Below are 17,061 nucleotides of genomic sequence, written 5' to 3' on the forward strand. Positions count from 1 at the left end.
TAAAAAATCGCAGTTTTAGTTAGCTTCTTCATCTGTTATAGTATTTGACTTCAATACAATAAATAACTAAAATCAAATTAGAATAAAGAAAAAAACAAGTACCTGAAGTAAAAAGAAGATTGGTCGACAGAATCGATTTTATATCACAATGGTGTTAATAATTTGTTTGTTCATGAAAGAAATGAGGGTCAATAATTTTCTCCACACAAATAAAACCGATTTAATGTGTTTTATTGATCATGCAATAGATTCTGAGTCAATTGTGTCAAATCCAAATCCAAATTTATGTTGACAAATTAACAAACAAGAAAACAATTTCTTATTAATATAAAGATAGAAAGAAAAATAGTAAAAAATGGAGACAACAAGTTGGTTTGGATTACAAACACCAACTTCAAAGAGAAAAACTATAATTCAACAAAAAAAAAAATCAAGAAAAGGGTTTTTGCTCCCAAAACCCTTCATGCCGGTATTGTGAAGAACCATCATAAACACTATAGGACTCATCGTTATTATTACTAGTAATAATGTTATCCTCATAAGAGACACAAGAAGGATGTTCAAGCAAATCTCAACTCTCCAACCTGGTAATGTCTCCATCAAATACTCCGATATACTACCAGTACCCGTACAACCCGATCCAGACCCCGAGTCGCTCACTTGATGATATTTTTCCTCTATCCCATAGTAGCCATTGCTCGTGGTTGTCGAAGGAGAGCTCATAAATACCTCATTGGAGGCTGAGCTGGGGACCTCACTCGATACTGATTTAGGTCGGGTTTTGGCTCGACCCAATGCAGCAGGGGAGTTTGAATTGGAGGATCTTGGGTAAGCTGACGGGGAGGCAGAGATCTTGACGCCGGTAAGGAGGAATCTATTGTGTTTCTTAGTGTGCTCGTTAGCTTGATGTATCGGAATGTCACATTCTCTGCATAGTATTGCTCTGTCTTCTTGGCAAAATAATAATGCACGCCTTTCCTGTCATATGTATAAAAGATTTAATACCATTTAATAATAGATAATCAAGAAGACTCTTGTTTTGTATCCACCTATATTATAAATAATTTTTTGTATATTATTTTATTTGTCTGCTAGATTTGACCTCCTTTTCCCCCACGAACTTTTCAAAAAGATATTGTTCAGAAAAGAAAAGAAATTGCTTTTATTTTAAAGAAATGCAAAAAAAAAAAAAAAAAAATACTTTAGTTGTTATATCTTTCTCGACGGCTCCTTCCCAAAGAAGAAAGTATTTAAATATTGTAACAACTCGGTTTAATTGGTTAATAACTTAATTTTGACTAGTGACCAATAAATTCATCAAGATTTTTGGTAAGTTCTGTTTATGAGTAAAGTAAATTTTTGTCGTCGCTATAAAATTCGTCGTAGAAAATTGTGTGATACTTGAAAATTTCCAGGAAAGTAAGTAAATTTGGGAAAATATTCCGAGAAAGAAAGGGAAAATAATAATTTTCTCACCAAACCAACCAAAAAGTGACTCAGGGCATCCAAAGCATCGATTCATGAAACCAAGATTTCATCAATACTAACCATATACAGATATCTAAAACTTTATTTCCAAGAAAAGATTAGAAATCTATCGAGAAAGGCCAAAATAATAAATAGAAGAAGAGAAGTTTGAAATGAGTTTTTATACCCCGCAAATATCACAAAGAGGAGCATCTTTGAAAGTAGGAGAAGTGAGAGAGAAACGGAGATGTTTTCCGGCGAGTTTATTGGCGAAATGAACTTGGCGATCGCAACCATTACAAAGAGCTGCTTCATCCGCACAACAAAACACCGAAGCTTCTTCTTTATCACACACATCACACCAAATCTTCATCTTTTCTATTTTCTTTCCTTTTCGTATAAGTAGAACTAAACCTTTTTTTTTTCTTTTTCTTTCTCTCTCGAATATCACAAAATTGCCTCTTCTCACACAATCTCTCTATCTCTCTCAACTTGTACCCTTGGACCAGTACTATATAGTAGTGTTTATGTATAGAAAGACGTTCATGTGGGGGTGAATGTATGTATGTATGTATGTATGTATAGGTTGATGGGGTATGAGTGTGGGCAAAAGGGTAAGAATAATGTGTTGGCTTTATAGATAAGCAGCTTAGGTTACCTTTGTCTTTTTTTAACTCCTCCTTTTCTTGATTGATTGATAGCTACTCTCTCCTTTGCTTTCAATACGCCCAAATTGACTTGTTTTGGTTTTGGATTTAGTTTCACACCAGCCGGTTTGGCCTGGTTGAGAATCCAGGGAACTTTAACCAACAAAAAAAACGGGTATGGAGTAAACCAATTATAATCATGTTTAACCACAATTTACATTTGAGTTTCTTCGGTTTCATAGACGGAGGCAGAGAATGATAGCAACTTGACAGTAGTTTGATTTTGAAGTTCATCTAGTAACGCTGATAACTAATCGTTGTTCTAGTATTAATTAGTGGCTAAGCTCTCACTTATTTTTTTTTTCTTTTAGTTTAACTGAGGTTTGACAAATATTCCTCTTTTTATTTTATTTTTTGAACAAACTTTTGACATATAAAAATCACTCAGCTGTAATGTTTTTTTTTGTTTACCGAAATAGGTAAAGAGGCCTAGAAGTGGGAACCTTTTAGGTCTTGTCTATGGAAGAAAAAGTACAAAAGTGGAATTTAATACAATCTTTTTGGTACAATATTAATCTTTATTTTTCTCGTCAGATGCTGCTAATAAATAGAAACGACAAAAAAGAAAAGGAAATAAATGGGGAACTTTGACAAATGGCCAGCTCTTCATGCCAGCTTTTGTCTTCCATCATCCATGTGTATATATCTCTCTCTACTTCCTCATTTTACTTTTTTTCTGCCTCTTATCGCCGCTCTTTATAATTCTTTTTTTCTATAAAGATATAAAAATGTGTATTAGTTGAAAGTTGATAAAATATCGAAAGAAAATCAAATTTCCAATCTTTTTCATAAAACTCAACAAAACACTCTTATGTGCTATTTGATATTGGTTTCGGTACAAACCTAACCCCAACAATATAATTCATATAGTTTTGGTTTAAGTTGTTTTTGTGCGTGTTTCTATCTAATGTGATTGAAATCGATTCAACCCCAAATTGCCCCCTAGCTCTATCATCATTACATAGTGACGTTAATCGTAGAGCAGTTCTCTTGTTCATGCATGTATCCTTTAGTTAATTAGTGGACGAATTTTGTTCATTTGTCTTCTTAAATTCAATAATAATCAGACATACTCATATAAGGCTTTGCGGTCATGTCGGCCAAATTGTTCGGAATTAAATTGATTTTTGTATTCCATAAAATATTGAATACATTTTGATAATATAATAAGAAGAGTGGATCTGATCTTTTGAGTTTTGGAGAATAATTTTGGATAATATATAATTTATGAGGAGAGGAATACGACAAAAAACACTTTTAGAGGAAGAAGATATAGATGATCTCTCTCTCGAATCTTTCCCCTCGATCATTACCTTTTTCTTTGTCTACTACCCTTTATTGCATTAATAATATAGTACTTTTTTTTCCGATTTGCCGTCTTAAAAGCAAATTTATGAATTAATATGTTTTTTGGTTTCAACGTAGTAGTTGATTCGTACTTCGATCTCGTCACTATCGGGTTCTAACAAAGGGTGAAAGGGATAACATTGGATCTTTAAAAACTGTCAATATTTCAAGAATGCTTCGTGGAATCATATACTACTATCGTTTTTGTTGTTGTTTATATTGGCGTAAACAAGTGTACAGCAACAAACAAACTGTTTATATATAAAAAGATTACTATACATACTATATATATAGCGAAACAATAAATAGTTGTCCGTATGAAAGTTTATACATTGATAATTATATGTTGATTACTCCGAAGTTTTTCTATTAAAATTTTGTTTGATCACGGGTTACTAGCGGTACCAACAAATGTTCACACCTTTTAGACGTCATTATTGGTGACTACTAATCTATAAAGCACAATACATTGAGACTTAGTCTAATAGTTCGGCGAGATACTTTCCCAAGGAAATATCGTAATCTCTGAATATACATTTTTATATCTTTTGTGTTATTTTCTAAAAGAAATTATATATTTTTAGTTATATAATATTTGTAGATCTTATTAAGTCACATGGATGTACTACTGGACTTTTTGAAAAGGTTCTTCGTGCACTTTTTCGACATTCCTTTTTAAAAAAAAAAAAAAAATAGTGCATGAGACCTTTTTGCCAATTAATTACTACCATCAATCATTCATCAATGGACTCGAATTACTTCAAATTTGTTTTCATATCTATATAACCAAACAAAATCCAATCATTCATCGATATCATGTGTCCTTGTTTTACATATCAAGGCCTAAATCTTTTAATACATGACTATCAATGTTAATCTCTATTTTCTTATAACCAATTTTAATCTCAAATTGCAACATTAATTTCGTATTTACTATCAGTCGGTGGGTCTATTATTATGTGCGTCAATTTTTGTGAGCTGAGTATTAGTTATATCGTTTGTCGTTGTCTTTGTCTTAATTCCAACAAATGGGTTCGTGGACCATTTCCTGACATACTTTCTTGCTTCTTTCAATCATGTCCGTCCAAATCTCCGTAGATCTCAGTCTATATAAGATACATAACGTTATACGTATAATCAATCCCAACTCTAGTTAAGTTCTATTGTCTTCTTATTCTTATCAAAGGAAAAGAAAAAGTATATATTTCAACTTTTGTGGTCCAATTGTGACTATTTTTTCTCAGCAAGAAAAGTAAAACGTTTATATTTTTACATTATACTCATTACGACGACTGCATATCTTTGCCTCCTTTTTTTTTTTTTTTTTTTTGAACTAAACATATCTTTGCCTCCTAATTTACATTTTCCAGTCTGTTATATGCTTCCTAGAAAACTCTACTGAGATTTTTTTATATGCCTTGTCCAAATCAAGAGAAAGGAAGAAGAGACCTAGTAGAATCTTGGAACTGAGTTACCCCAAAAAAAAAAAACTTGAATCTTGGAACAAATTGGCGGTTGTAATTTGGATCTCACTCATGGGCCAATATTTGGTCGATCGAGTTTAAAAAAAAACATATCACGATTGTGATTGATTGATTTAGGGAGCCCAACTAATGAAAGCCCCATACCAAGAGAAGATTGATAGTACTACTCTTTAAGTGATGCATGCAATTGCAAATCCTCCAACTCCAAGAGATTTACTTGTCAACAAAGTGGCAATTCATGTTTTGATCGCGAAGCTGCATTCTTTTTCTCTTTGCTCAGTTTTTTTTGTTGTTGTTGTTGAGTGAAATGCTTTTATAGAGAGAGAGAGAGAGAGAGAGAGAGAGAGAGAGAGAGAGAGAGAGAGAGAGAGAGAGAGAGAGAGAGAGAGAGAGAGAGAGATTCTAAACTTAAATTAGGTAATCCAAAGCCCAGTAACGAAGATATCTGAAAAGCCCACTAAAAGCCCAGTAACGAAGATATCTGAAAAAACAAGGGCAGAATAATAATATTGGGAAGTCGTGAGGGGCAATTATGGGATAAAAGCAGATTGAAATACGAGATGGGGACTAGGCCAGATAAAATAAAAATAATAATATTATAATTTACAGCTCTTTTCACCTCCTCCGTCTTTGCCTCGTGCGTGGCCTCTCTCTCTGACAAGAAAGAAAATACATTATCGTCAATATCTCTGATTCCTCTCCTCTCGTTTTTGGTTCAAAGAAGAAAAAGCTCATCAATCGATCAACGAAACGATGGGGGAAAGCCGCGGTGGTGGCTGTTGTCCGCCGATGGATCTGATGCGTTCAGAGCCTATGCAACTTGTTCAGCTCATTGTTCCCATGGAATCCGCTCATCTCACCGTCTCTTACCTTGGGGATCTCGGCCTCGTCCAATTCAAAGACGTCAGTACTCCTCTCTCTCTCTCTCTCTATTTCGATGCTTTGTTGACGACGCTTAAACTAATTAGATTGTGGCATTTTCTCTTATTTACATTCCAAATCGTTCCTGGTGAAATTTGGACCTTCGATGGTGATTTTGACGGGGTTTTCGAAATTGGAACCCTAAGGTTTTCATTCAGGATTTTTAAGTGTTGACGGATCTATTTCTAGCTGTTATTTTGAACATCGCCTTCGTTTTGTTGGATAGTAATCTACTCGCCTGAACTTTGGCGTTTGGTTTTGAGATTTTCTTAGTTTGTTTTCGTAAGAGATGATGAGATACAGATTTTTTTCCTGATTTCATCACCACAGATCTTTGGTCAATGTTTTTTTTTGATGTTTGTCGTCAACCACTCCCTTCTTATAGACCTTTTTGTTTTCTTAATGTTGATTGCAGCTTAATTCAGAGAAGAGCCCATTCCAACGTACTTATGCAGCCCAGGTAAATCTCATGCTTTCATATAAATTACACTATGAGTTGGTACACCTTACAGTTGTGATAATATGCCTCTTGTTTTTAAAATATTAAGATTAAAAGATGTGGAGAGATGGCACGGAAAATACGTTTCTTCAAGGATCAAATGTCTAAAGCTGGAGTTTTACCCAAGGAATCGCTAGAGAAAGAAAGTGATATTGACTTGGATGATGTTGAGGTAAAATTTGGTATACTTACATGCTTTTCATCATTTTCCATGTCATGCTTTTCGTTTTCTGACGGAGATACTCTATTTTCTTTCTCTCTTTCTTTCCGGCTTGTTAGGTCAAGCTTGGAGAACTAGAAGCTGAACTTGTTGAAATCAACGCCAATAATGACAAGTTGCAGAGATCCTATAATGAACTTATGGAGTACAAGTTGGTTCTTCAGAAGGTACTATATATTTTCCATATTTACAGTTCACGGCTTTGAAATGTTATGCTTGATTACGCAACGATTAGTATGTTTTGATAATTTGATTTGTAATCAGCTTAGATATTATTGGTATGTAAGTCTTTTATTTACCCTAAGGAGAACTTAGGTTACTAAGGTTAACCTAAGTTCTCCCACGATAAGTAATATTTGATAAAGATAATGATAATACTAATGAGTCTGGGGCTTTTTGTGGTGGTAAATAGGCTTCTGATGTTATGGTTGAATCCTATTAAGTGCATCTCACGCTATATTTATCTGAATGTGATCTTTTCAGGCTGGTGAGTTCTTTTCTTCTGCTCATAGAAGTGCCACGGCTCAACAGAGAGAGATAGAATCAGAAGATTCACAACAAGCGGGTGACGATCTTCTGGAGTCTCCTTTGTTGCAGGAAGTATGAAAAGTTCAGCTGTTCTCATGCTTTAAGTTTTTGTCGTTTCTTGGTTAGTTATCACCAGTCACAATAGTATCTTTTAAACAGGAGAAGTCCATTGATTCGTCAAAGCAAGTTAAGCTTGGATTTCTTACCGGATTAGTGCCTCGTGAAAAGTCTATGGTGTTTGAGAGGATTCTTTTCCGTGCGACTAGGGGCAACATCTTTATTCGTCAGACTGTCATTGAGGAGCCAGTCATTGATCCCAGCTCTGGGGAGAAGGTTAGATGTTTCTGCTTTCCTCTTGAATTCTTTTAGACATAGGAAGCAAGATCTTATATTGATAGGAGTCCAGTTGCTTTCTTTCCTTCTGTAATTTCTGCTCTAATATATATACACATGCTAGATATTTGAAATATAAAAAATGCCTGTGCGGCTTTTCTGTGTATTAATTGGAATTAACTTTTAACTTAACAATATTGTAGGCTGAGAAAAATGTTTTTGTTGTCTTCTATTCTGGGGAAAGAGCGAAAAGCAAAATTCTTAAAATATGTGAAGCTTTTGGGGCCAATCGATATCCTTTCAGTGAGGACCTTGGAAAACAAGCTCAAATGATAACCGAGGTATGTATTATCATTCTTGTGAATAGTTTTATTGATAGGTAAATATATGTATTTTTTTTGTTGTTGTCATAGTCCATTTACTTCCCTGGATATTCCCTTTTTGTACATGGCTTTCTTTTGACTTGCGTCATAATTATTTGTTGGCACTCAGATATCCAATAAAAGTTAATGCATGAGAATGTAATTTTTGATCATGAATGTACCGAAGTTGTGTGCCTGTTAGTTAGAAGTCGTTTAGCATCCATGTCACGGTGCATCTTAGGCTAGCAATTTTATGATGATACTCCGTAATGATGATACCATAACTGTCTACCATCTTTAACTTTTCACATTTTTTCAGGTTTCAGGTCGAATATCAGAACTTAAAACCACCATAGATGCTGGGTTAGGTCACCGTGACATTCTGTTGCAGACCATTGGAGATAAGTTTGAGCTATGGAACCACAAGGTATTATCCTATGTGGATCTATGTTGAAGGTTGTTGACCCGTTTGTTATACTTTATGCAAGGTGACCTCAACTTTTTATTTACCGATTACAGGTACGCAAAGAGAAAGCTATCTATCATACATTGAACATGCTTAGTCTTGATGTGACGAAGAAGTGCCTCGTGGCCGAGGGCTGGAGTCCGGTCTTTGCATCAAATGAAGTGAGTTGTTCCTTTTTGTTGCACTGTAAACTGCAATATTGAATAACGTATTCCGTGAGAGTTTACTGCTTTTGTATCGTTTACTTAATTATAATGGGGTTGGTTGTGCAGATTCAAGATGCATTACAGCGTGCTGCCGTTGACTCCAATTCTCAAGTTGGATCAATATTCCAGGTGCTAAGGACCAAAGAGTCGCCACCAACTTATTTCCGCACAAACAAATTTACTTCTGCAATCCAGGAAATTGTTGATGCGTATGGGTAAGTGTCTTTCTGGAGCTTTTGACTCGGTTTAGGAAACAGGAAATTGGAGATAGCCTGCGTTTTACTCTTGTCATAGTTTCCTCTGATCAATCTTCTATGATCGCTACTCTGCAGTGTGGCCAAGTATCAGGAAGCCAATCCAGGTGTATTCACAATTGTTACCTTCCCCTTCCTTTTCGCTGTTATGTTTGGTGATTGGGGGCATGGAATATGTATTCTGCTTGCAACGATGTACTTGATATTGAGAGAGAAGAAACTTTCCAGCCAGGTAATATCCCCCAACTGATGTCACGTACGTTCTGACTGTGAACACGAGATTGAAATCTGTCTTATCAGCAGAACTTGCTTATAGTTTAGCTGTCTGTTTTATTATAGAATTGCTTATGAAAACATAAGAAATTCACTTGACATTTCTAAAGATCAGATTGGTCTATTTCATTTTGATGTTTTGTGCTTGCAAGTTCTAGATGCTAACTCTTCAATCGTTGCTTCCTGACAATAGAAACTTGGGGATATTATGGAAATGGCTTTTGGTGGGCGTTACGTCATTCTGATGATGTCACTCTTCTCAATATACACTGGTTTAATCTACAATGAGTTCTTCTCTATACCATACCCATTGTTTGCTCCTTCAGCCTATGATTGCCGTGATGCCTCTTGCAGGTATGCAGGCTAGTTCTATAGTTAGGTTTATAAAGGAAAATAGCATCTTAGTAGCAGGGAATCTCTTTACGTTTCTGAATTTCTTTCTTTTCTTATTTCTATGTTCAGCGAGGCTACAACAATTGGCTTGATAAAGGTAAGAGACACTTATCCATTTGGTCTAGATCCTGTGTGGCATGGAACCCGAAGCGAGCTGCCATTCCTGAACTCGCTGAAGATGAAAATGTCAATTCTTCTTGGAGTTTCTCAAATGAACCTTGGAATAATAATGAGCTATTTTAATGCTAGATTCTTCAAATCGAGTGTAAATATATGGTGGGTTAAGTTGATATTTTCTGACCATAATGTGCTCTCTCTCCAGTTCTTTAAACAGATAAATTCAGTCATCCTCATAGCGTCTAATTTTACGGGCTTGCAGGTTCCAGTTCATTCCCCAAATGATATTCTTGAACAGCTTGTTTGGCTATCTCTCGGTCCTCATCATCATAAAGTGGTGCACGGGTTCTCAAGCAGATTTGTATCATGTAATGATATACATGTTCCTGAGCCCAACCGACGAGTTAGGAGAGAATCAACTTTTCCCTCACCAGAAAACAGTGCAGGTTAGTATTCCCCGTAGAATTGCTATTACGACTTACGAGATCTAGAAAAGCATGTCATATGTTTTGATTCACTCATCCCTTTCCTTCCCATTTTTCAGCTTGTGCTTCTCTTTCTGGCTCTTGTTTCTGTTCCGTGTATGTTGCTTCCAAAGCCGTTCATCTTGAAGAAACAACATGAAGCTGTGAGATTCTTTCCTTTTCCCTTTTTAGTTTCTTTACTAGGTCTTGTTTTCTTATCCTTTGCTGGTCGTCCTAATCGGTTTCCTTCTCCAGAGGCATCAAGGTCAGTCATACGCACCTCTTGACGAGACAGATGAGAGTCTTCATGTAGAGACAACCGGAGGATCCCATGGGCATGAGGAGTTTGAATTCAGCGAGATATTTGTGCACCAGCTGATTCACACCATAGAGTTTGTGCTTGGAGCAGTTTCCAACACCGCTTCTTACCTGCGTCTTTGGGCTCTCAGGTATGCGTAGTAGAAGCTATTCATGAATTACATAACCTATACTCATGGCTTAATAATATCCATTTATTTTGTTTCAGTCTTGCCCACTCAGAGCTATCATCAGTCTTCTATGAGAAGGTCCTCCTCCTCGCTTGGGGGTATGCATTCTTCGCTCTCTCTCGTTCTCTTTCCCTCTCTTCTAAACATATTTCCCTTTTTGGTCTAACATGTATAATCTTTTTGTGTCTCGTTGGCAATGTCAACAAAACAGTTACAACAATGTGTTGATTCTGATCCTTGGGATCATGGTCTTCATATTCGCGACCGTGGGGGTGTTGCTGGTGATGGAGACACTAAGCGCGTTCCTGCACGCCCTGCGTCTCCACTGGGTTGAGTTTCAGAACAAATTCTACGAAGGAGATGGTTACAAGTTCGCTCCTTTCACTTTCATTTTCACGGCAAACGAAGACGAGTGATGATTCATTCCTCTCATCCTCTGCATTTTGCAAATATATAAGGTACAAACAAGTTTTATTTCTTTCTATTAAAATCCAATATTTTTTTTCCCTTTCTCTCCGTATAAGGGTCAATTAAATTTATTTATTTGCCTGTGGAGATAATTTTTTTACCAAAAAAAAACAAAGAGAGGGCATAATGGGATCTGTACGAGGAAAAAAACCCATTTGTTGTTGTGTTTGTTTTGGATTTAAATAATAAGCTGTGGATATGATGAATAAAAGTGAGAAATTGAATCTTCCAAGGTGTCTTATGTTTTTCTAGCCCATGGGACTCTACATAATGGCTCAGTAGTAAGTTTATAAGCCCATTACATTGCCGTTTGTTCAAAAATAAGATTTACGAAATTTGCCGCGAATGAGTAACTTAAATACTACTTACATTATTCGAAGCAAAAAGCTATTCACTTATTTGATGTTTTTGTTCAAACGTTAAATAATGTTAATGACTAAAAAAAATTGTTGCATAAAAGCCAAAAAAAAAGAAAAAATTAAAGAGATTATGCTGCGTAAAATACAAATACGCTAGTTCTCATAAGAATTGTACTTAATAATTGTATTTTCAAGATAAAATTATGCTAAAAAACAGATTGTTTGACAGAGTTTAACTTTTTTGCAAATTAGTAGAACGTACAAGAGAGAGATTTATTATTTGCACTAAGTCATACGGATATAAAAATTATAAATGGATAAAGAATTGGAGACGGATAAAGAATTGGAGACGGATAAAGAAACTGACCCACGTATTGAGATTTTTTTCGTCATGATATTAATAGTCCAGAAAAAAAATATATATATATACGTTTTCAGTTTGTTTTTTTAATTGAAAAGGTTAAAAATCGCTTTAAAGCGACGGATAAAAAGGATAGAAAAAAATAAGACGAAAATTCCCCACGCGCAGCTAAAATAAGAAATCCTAAATTGTTGAAAATAGAGCAAAATCCCTGGACTTGGGCGCTTGTTGAACCACGCGACACAGAGCGCGTAAGGACGCTTCGTTTTGACCGTTTCCATTTAGAGCTAAATGTCGGATATAACCTGGCTGCCAGCTAATTAAAAACTGCAGTCCGGTTGAGTTTATGAAGCAGCACATGCACGTCGTTTTTTATTTAATCTCCAAATATATTAATAAAAATTCCACGTAGGCTTTAAAAGTCTGCGTTTGATTACCCATTTAAATTAATCATAGTTATTAAAGAAGGCTCAATTTAGCGGCCCAGTCTACTAAATTAGTATTAGGCCCATGTAAAATGATCCTTGTTAAAGTAGGCTCATATAAAACGGCCTATCTTGTTCGATTTCAACTCATTACTAATGAACATTGTACGGCTTTGCTCAATAGAATGCATTTTTTTATTTACAAGCAAGAAGCAGAGAGATAAGATAGAAACTAGAAAGAGTCAGGCGCTCACACAAATCACCAAAGTAAATAAAATTTATAGACGATGCTTAATGGGCTTTGGCGGAGACAGTGGCTGAAACGGTGGAGACAAGACTGTCAACGCCACAAATGTTACGGCCTTTGCAGATTTTGTAGAAGCCATTCTCACCCCAGGTCTCTCCCCACGAGTTCTTGATGATCCAGTAAGGCTTCTCCTTGAATCTAGCCGGAGCGTAACCAGCCGAGCCGTAACCGACCAATAAGACGCCGTGGTTGAGCCTCCTGGCGCAAATGTAAGGGCAAGAGACACCTCCGATGTAAGTCTGCATATAGGCAGCGTTGATAGCAACGGCAAGAGGACCGTTCTTGACAAGGTTAGCAGCAATCTGTTCTTCATCAATGGAGATAACACTGAAGTTGGAGACAGAGGCAACGATCTTGGACTTGTCTAACTTGCAAGTAGGACCGTCCTTTCCAGTGTAAGGATAGTCTTCTTCTTTCATGAGCCCTCCGGTTTTAAGGGTGTACTCAAACGCGCTGTTCATTAGCCCACCATTGCAACCAGAGTCGCATGAACCTGCCTCCTCTGGATCACACTGCGTATATAGAGATAATAATAGCAACGAAATCAGAATTACACGATCATCCGAGAATTTGAATCACCTTATTTAGGCAAAAAAAACAAAAACTAATAAAACAAAGCAAGCTGAGAGTTTTACTATCTTAGTAATCTCAAACTGAGAACATCTTGTAAACCATATGATCAAACATGTAATATATATTAGCACAAGACACAATTAGACTCTAATTAGATGATAATCTAATAATCCACAAAAACTCATCCCAAAGTCATGTGAGAAAGAGATAAGACAACAAACCTCGTGATCACAGTCGACGAGCTGTTGTTCGCTAAGGCTGACGAGTTCACCGGTAGCAAGGAAGTTAGCACCTTCCAGAGCTCCGGTGGCGCTGAAACTCCAGCAAGACCCGCAAGATCCCTAAATTATTTATTAATCAATAACCAAATCGGCATAAAGTCCAACCACACTCAACCAATTCGGAAGTCAAGAAGAAGACGGAGTAAAGTAGTAATAACCTGATTCTTGACGGGAGTAACAGCACCACGATCTCTCCAATCAAACTCCTCAGGGAGGTTCTCGGTAGGGAGAATAGGAGCCTTGTTAGCATCCTTTGGAAGCTTAAACCCGCCTTTAACCCCTAGATGCTTCTTCCTAAACTCAGCGCGAGTCAGATCTGAGAACTGCGTAACGCCATGACGCGCCGACGGATCCAGCTTCTGGTGACGCCTCGCTCGCCTGAGATTGGCTTTGAAAACAGACAACCTATAGTCATGCTCCTCGTTCGAAGCGTAGACTTTGCCGAACTTTTTCTTGAAGAGAGAAAAGTGATCCTCTGAGGACAAAACCTTGGCCTCGTCAACCACCTGACGGATCAACAGATCATCGCCGTCGTTGGCATCAGACGACGAGACGGATACGATGAAGACAAACACAAGGAATACAGAGAAATAAAGCTTAAGGCGATGATGATCCATTGATATATTTTTGTTGGTGTGATTGAAGAAGAAGGCAAGGGAGAGAGAGAGGGGTTAATATAGAGAGAAGAACCCTATTGGGTGGGGGGGGGGTGAAAGAAGAAGATATACACACGCAACGTGAGTTGTATTTGTGTATGTATAGATAAAAATGCTACGTGTCTTTTTCCCTTTGGAGATTTGCTTTCGGTTTCTTTAAAGATAAATTTTAAAAGATATTTGTTTATTAATAATAGTCGGAGAAATCGGAAGATATTTGTTGTTTTTTTAAGGGTTACTTATCCAATGAGGAAACGGCGAGTTAACCAATGATCTACAAACACGTGTTTTTTAATTGAATGGGTATGGGAATAGTGGAAAGGGATAGGTTCAACTTGTTTAACCAGTGCCGTGTTATCTTGTAGAATCCTTCTTTTATTCTTTTTCTTTCATTTCTACCGCTTCCTCGCGACAAAAGGTGCTGCAACTGGAAACGTTAGTTGCAGCTTTTGTCTTCTCTCATCTATTTATCCTTTTTAAATTTTATGTTACCAGTTCCATTGTCTATATAACTAACGCGTGTAATTGAAACACCGATAGGTAACAAAGTGTTCTAGTGTTTCGACCGTTCAATTAAATGTTTGGATGATTGGATTTCAGACTACTCCTGCTGGCTGCTATCTACAAGTATTAACACATGATAGTCGGCTTTGGTCTTTGAATTTGCGTTTAAATTTATTGTAGTAATAAAGAATGCACTAGCCACCGGTCAATGAAGAAACAAACAAATAAGCAACCAACCCCCTCTTTATAATGTTTTATAAACATAACCATTTAACCCAAATTCCACCATATGTGACAAATTAAAATGCAGATGAGAAACCCATAGAGAATATACATGTAATTATACAACAGCCAAGCCAACGACCTAACCCCTCATTCTTAACAAAGAAAATCTAGAGAGAGAGAGAGAGAGAGATAGAAAACAAACCACCTTTGTAGATTACACAATGATACTCAAACTCACCCAAGATATATATATATATATATATATAGCCTTCACAGGTTTACGTTAACCTGGTCGCTTTGTGTGTTTGTTCTTCGGCTTCGTTACCTCCAGGTTGCGCTTTCCATTCACCTGTTTGTTAGGACCAAACATATCAAAAGCCTTGCTATAACAGTACCGAGACATATAATTTGGCTTCAGCAGCATCATGTCTCTTAAGTTTTGTTACGTATATCAGTCCAAGAGCTTACTACTGTTGGCAGGGAAGGTTCAATAAATACCTTAGCATCTCTGCGTTTAGAAGTTGAATTAGAGTTCTGTAAATCCTGCTCTTGCTCTTGTGGGGAACACTCTTCACAGTAGAAGTGATCGAGCTTTTTAGCTTCCTCTATTGTTGTTCCTATACAAGAAGGATGAAACCTGAGCCAATGTTAGTTTGCTACAAACATCAAAGGAAACACACAGAAGACATTCCCAACAAAATCCTCTTTACAAAACCAGTAAGAAAAGACTAAACATTATAACAGTTCCAAGATCAAAAGATGAATATCTGTTTCAGTGACTTCATTCATTTAACATCATGTCTCATACAACAAGCTAACATGAGTGAAAGACCAAGCCACACACCAAGAAGATATATAAAAACCCAAATCTTAATAGTGACTTTATCAGTAAATTACATTAGGATCCTCACCACAGTTATTACAAGCGTTTCCTAGTATCAGATAAGACTATACATGAGCAAGGAAGAGCATCACATAAGTAAAAGCATGCCGGATGCATTCATCTTAAGAAATCTCAATAGCATATCCACTAGGAGTCTAGAACTCATTGAATACACTTAAACTATAATGAGCAGTTCCAGCTCGTGAGTCAAGAAGACTGAAAAAAAAAGAGTTCCAAGCAAGTGAACACTTACCACTCAGAACACTCCTCGCATTGAACCATCAAGTCATCAGGGTTGTATGGCATCTCACACTTGCAGAACCTGCCGATAAAAAAACAAAAAAAAATCAATTTAGATTGTATAAAGAAAAAACATCTGTGATTCAACTAACTACTTCTCCTTGCAGAAACAACATCGTGAAACCCTTAGACATAAACCAAATAAGATTTCAAAGTACTGAAGTTATAGAAGAACACTCAACGCATACACTAGCACACTAAAATCGCATCTAATATATATTCCAAAAAAGCATAGATACAACCGAACACTTAATCAGGTGATATCTAAAATTAAGTTCATCATTCAAATCTTATAATTCTCGAATAATAATGGAATGAATATGGTAACAGAGAGAGAGGGTCTCAGAGACACATACACGGCGACTCTGTCGGGATTAAAGGCGCCGGAAGCGGAGTTGTACTCGAAGCGACAGAAGAAGTCGTCGTTTCCGACGGAGTCGAGCTTGGTGTAGCTACTGAAAGTGTGGACCTTACACTTGCCTTCGATGGTATCGGCGCTTTGAAAATCCAAGTGGTCAGAGAGGAAAACCTCCTTGGCTCCATGGAACTGTCTCCTCCCTCCGATGGATTCCTCAGGGCGGTAATACCACCTCACACGAACTTTAGCGTTCGATCCACGCGCGTCCGTCTCGATCGCCTCTACCCTCGCTACGTACGACGCCTTCCCCGCCTCCGACGACCGCATCAACACCGCATCTCCCTCTTTTTTAACCACACAAAACCAAAACCGAACGATTCGCTTTTTTCAATATCATATCGCAAAAAAAAAAAAAAAAAGGAAGAGAAACGAACGAAATCAAACGTACCTTGAATGGTCTTGTTGATGTGTTTGAGTTTATAGGACTTGAGTTGCTTCCTTGGAGCTTTTTGCTTGGGCATCTGAAGACGAAGGTGTGTTTGATGAAGATGAAGCGAAGGGCTTGTTTTTGTTTGGGGTTTTTGAGTTGCGATTAGTCTTTTTTTTTTTTTGTTCTCTCATCTCTCTCAGTTCACAACAATACAGGTCAGGAAAAATAATCACATGTCTCGGGGAGTACGGTAAGAACAAGTCATATTGAGCGTACGATTGGGTGAAGAATGGCACGATCGTGAATATAGAGGAGAGCCGGGGAGAATATTGGTAAAGAGGATATCAGATAGTCAATTGACCACGTCAGCTTTTAAAAGAAGCGCGTGTGAAGTATGCGCCC

At 37.0% G+C, this 17,061-nt stretch overlaps 3 protein-coding genes and 1 pseudogene across 5 annotated transcripts; 1 reads left to right on the top strand and 3 right to left on the bottom strand.

The window, feature by feature from the left end:
• Nucleotides 1-296: 296 nt before the first annotated feature.
• Nucleotides 297-2,115, bottom strand: LOC104720817 (B-box zinc finger protein 20-like; annotated as a pseudogene). The gene is made up of 2 exons (XR_015570769.1): nucleotides 1,655-2,115; nucleotides 297-978 (listed from the first exon to the last, which is right to left on the bottom strand). The product of XR_015570769.1 is annotated as a B-box zinc finger protein 20-like (transcript).
• Nucleotides 2,116-5,537: 3,422 nt separating this feature from the next.
• On the top strand, nucleotides 5,538-11,223 carry LOC104720818 (V-type proton ATPase subunit a3). Its single transcript, XM_010438704.3, has 18 exons — nucleotides 5,538-5,908; nucleotides 6,342-6,386; nucleotides 6,475-6,597; nucleotides 6,705-6,812; nucleotides 7,129-7,245; nucleotides 7,333-7,506; nucleotides 7,710-7,847; nucleotides 8,188-8,295; nucleotides 8,388-8,495; nucleotides 8,607-8,755; nucleotides 8,873-9,026; nucleotides 9,261-9,421; nucleotides 9,530-9,736; nucleotides 9,840-10,023; nucleotides 10,122-10,205; nucleotides 10,297-10,490; nucleotides 10,568-10,627; nucleotides 10,741-11,223. The coding sequence occupies exons 1-18, from the start codon at nucleotides 5,759-5,761 to the stop codon at nucleotides 10,943-10,945; spliced, it is 2,469 nt and encodes an 822-aa protein (XP_010437006.3). The 5' UTR covers nucleotides 5,538-5,758; the 3' UTR covers nucleotides 10,946-11,223.
• A 1,091-nt stretch (nucleotides 11,224-12,314) lies between these two features.
• On the bottom strand, nucleotides 12,315-14,167 carry LOC104720819 (cysteine protease RD19A-like). Its single transcript, XM_010438705.3, has 3 exons — nucleotides 13,462-14,167; nucleotides 13,244-13,363; nucleotides 12,315-12,961 (listed from the first exon to the last, which is right to left on the bottom strand). The coding sequence occupies exons 1-3, from the start codon at nucleotides 13,918-13,920 to the stop codon at nucleotides 12,434-12,436; spliced, it is 1,107 nt and encodes a 368-aa protein (XP_010437007.1). The 5' UTR covers nucleotides 13,921-14,167; the 3' UTR covers nucleotides 12,315-12,433.
• Nucleotides 14,168-14,688: 521 nt separating this feature from the next.
• On the bottom strand, nucleotides 14,689-16,933 carry LOC104720820 (chromatin remodeling protein SHL). 2 transcript variants are annotated; one of them, XR_756778.3, is made up of 5 exons: nucleotides 16,678-16,899; nucleotides 16,228-16,573; nucleotides 15,825-15,893; nucleotides 15,187-15,305; nucleotides 14,689-15,037 (listed from the first exon to the last, which is right to left on the bottom strand). XR_756778.3 is itself a non-coding variant. In XM_010438706.3 (5 exons), exons 1-5 carry the CDS (start codon nucleotides 16,748-16,750, stop codon nucleotides 14,972-14,974), a joined length of 693 nt encoding a protein of 230 aa, XP_010437008.1. In that variant the 5' UTR covers nucleotides 16,751-16,933; the 3' UTR covers nucleotides 14,689-14,971. The 2 variants fall into 2 exon arrangements, 1 of the variants encoding a protein (XP_010437008.1); XM_010438706.3 differs by having other exon boundaries at nucleotides 15,187-15,325; nucleotides 16,678-16,933.
• Between the last annotated feature and the right edge of the window lie 128 nt (nucleotides 16,934-17,061).

The sequence above is a fragment of the Camelina sativa genome, chromosome 11 (genome assembly GCF_030686135.1).
Source record: "Camelina sativa cultivar CO46 ecotype springtype chromosome 11, ASM3068613v1".
NCBI classification, from domain to species: domain Eukaryota; kingdom Viridiplantae; phylum Streptophyta; class Magnoliopsida; order Brassicales; family Brassicaceae; genus Camelina; species Camelina sativa.

Coding starts and splice junctions, on each gene's coding strand:
- LOC104720820 (XM_010438706.3), bottom strand. CDS start 16,750: ATGCCCAAGCAAAAAGCTCCAAGGAAGCAACTCAAGTCCTATAAACTC. Junction 15,894..16,227: donor AATCCCGACAGAGTCGCCGT/GTATGTGTCTCT, acceptor TTTTATCGGCAG/GTTCTGCAAGTGTGAGATGC. Junction 15,326..15,824: donor TGCGAGGAGTGTTCTGAGTG/GTAAGTGTTCAC, acceptor ACATTGGCTCAG/GTTTCATCCTTCTTGTATAG.
- LOC104720819 (XM_010438705.3), bottom strand. CDS start 13,920: ATGGATCATCATCGCCTTAAGCTTTATTTCTCTGTATTCCTTGTGTTT. Junction 13,364..13,461: donor TTACTCCCGTCAAGAATCAG/GTTATTACTACT, acceptor TAAATAATTTAG/GGATCTTGCGGGTCTTGCTG. Junction 12,962..13,243: donor TCGTCGACTGTGATCACGAG/GTTTGTTGTCTT, acceptor CTATATACGCAG/TGTGATCCAGAGGAGGCAGG.
- LOC104720818 (XM_010438704.3), top strand. CDS start 5,759: ATGGGGGAAAGCCGCGGTGGTGGCTGTTGTCCGCCGATGGATCTGATG. Junction 7,246..7,332: donor AGTCTCCTTTGTTGCAGGAA/GTATGAAAAGTT, acceptor TCTTTTAAACAG/GAGAAGTCCATTGATTCGTC. Junction 7,848..8,187: donor AAGCTCAAATGATAACCGAG/GTATGTATTATC, acceptor ACATTTTTTCAG/GTTTCAGGTCGAATATCAGA.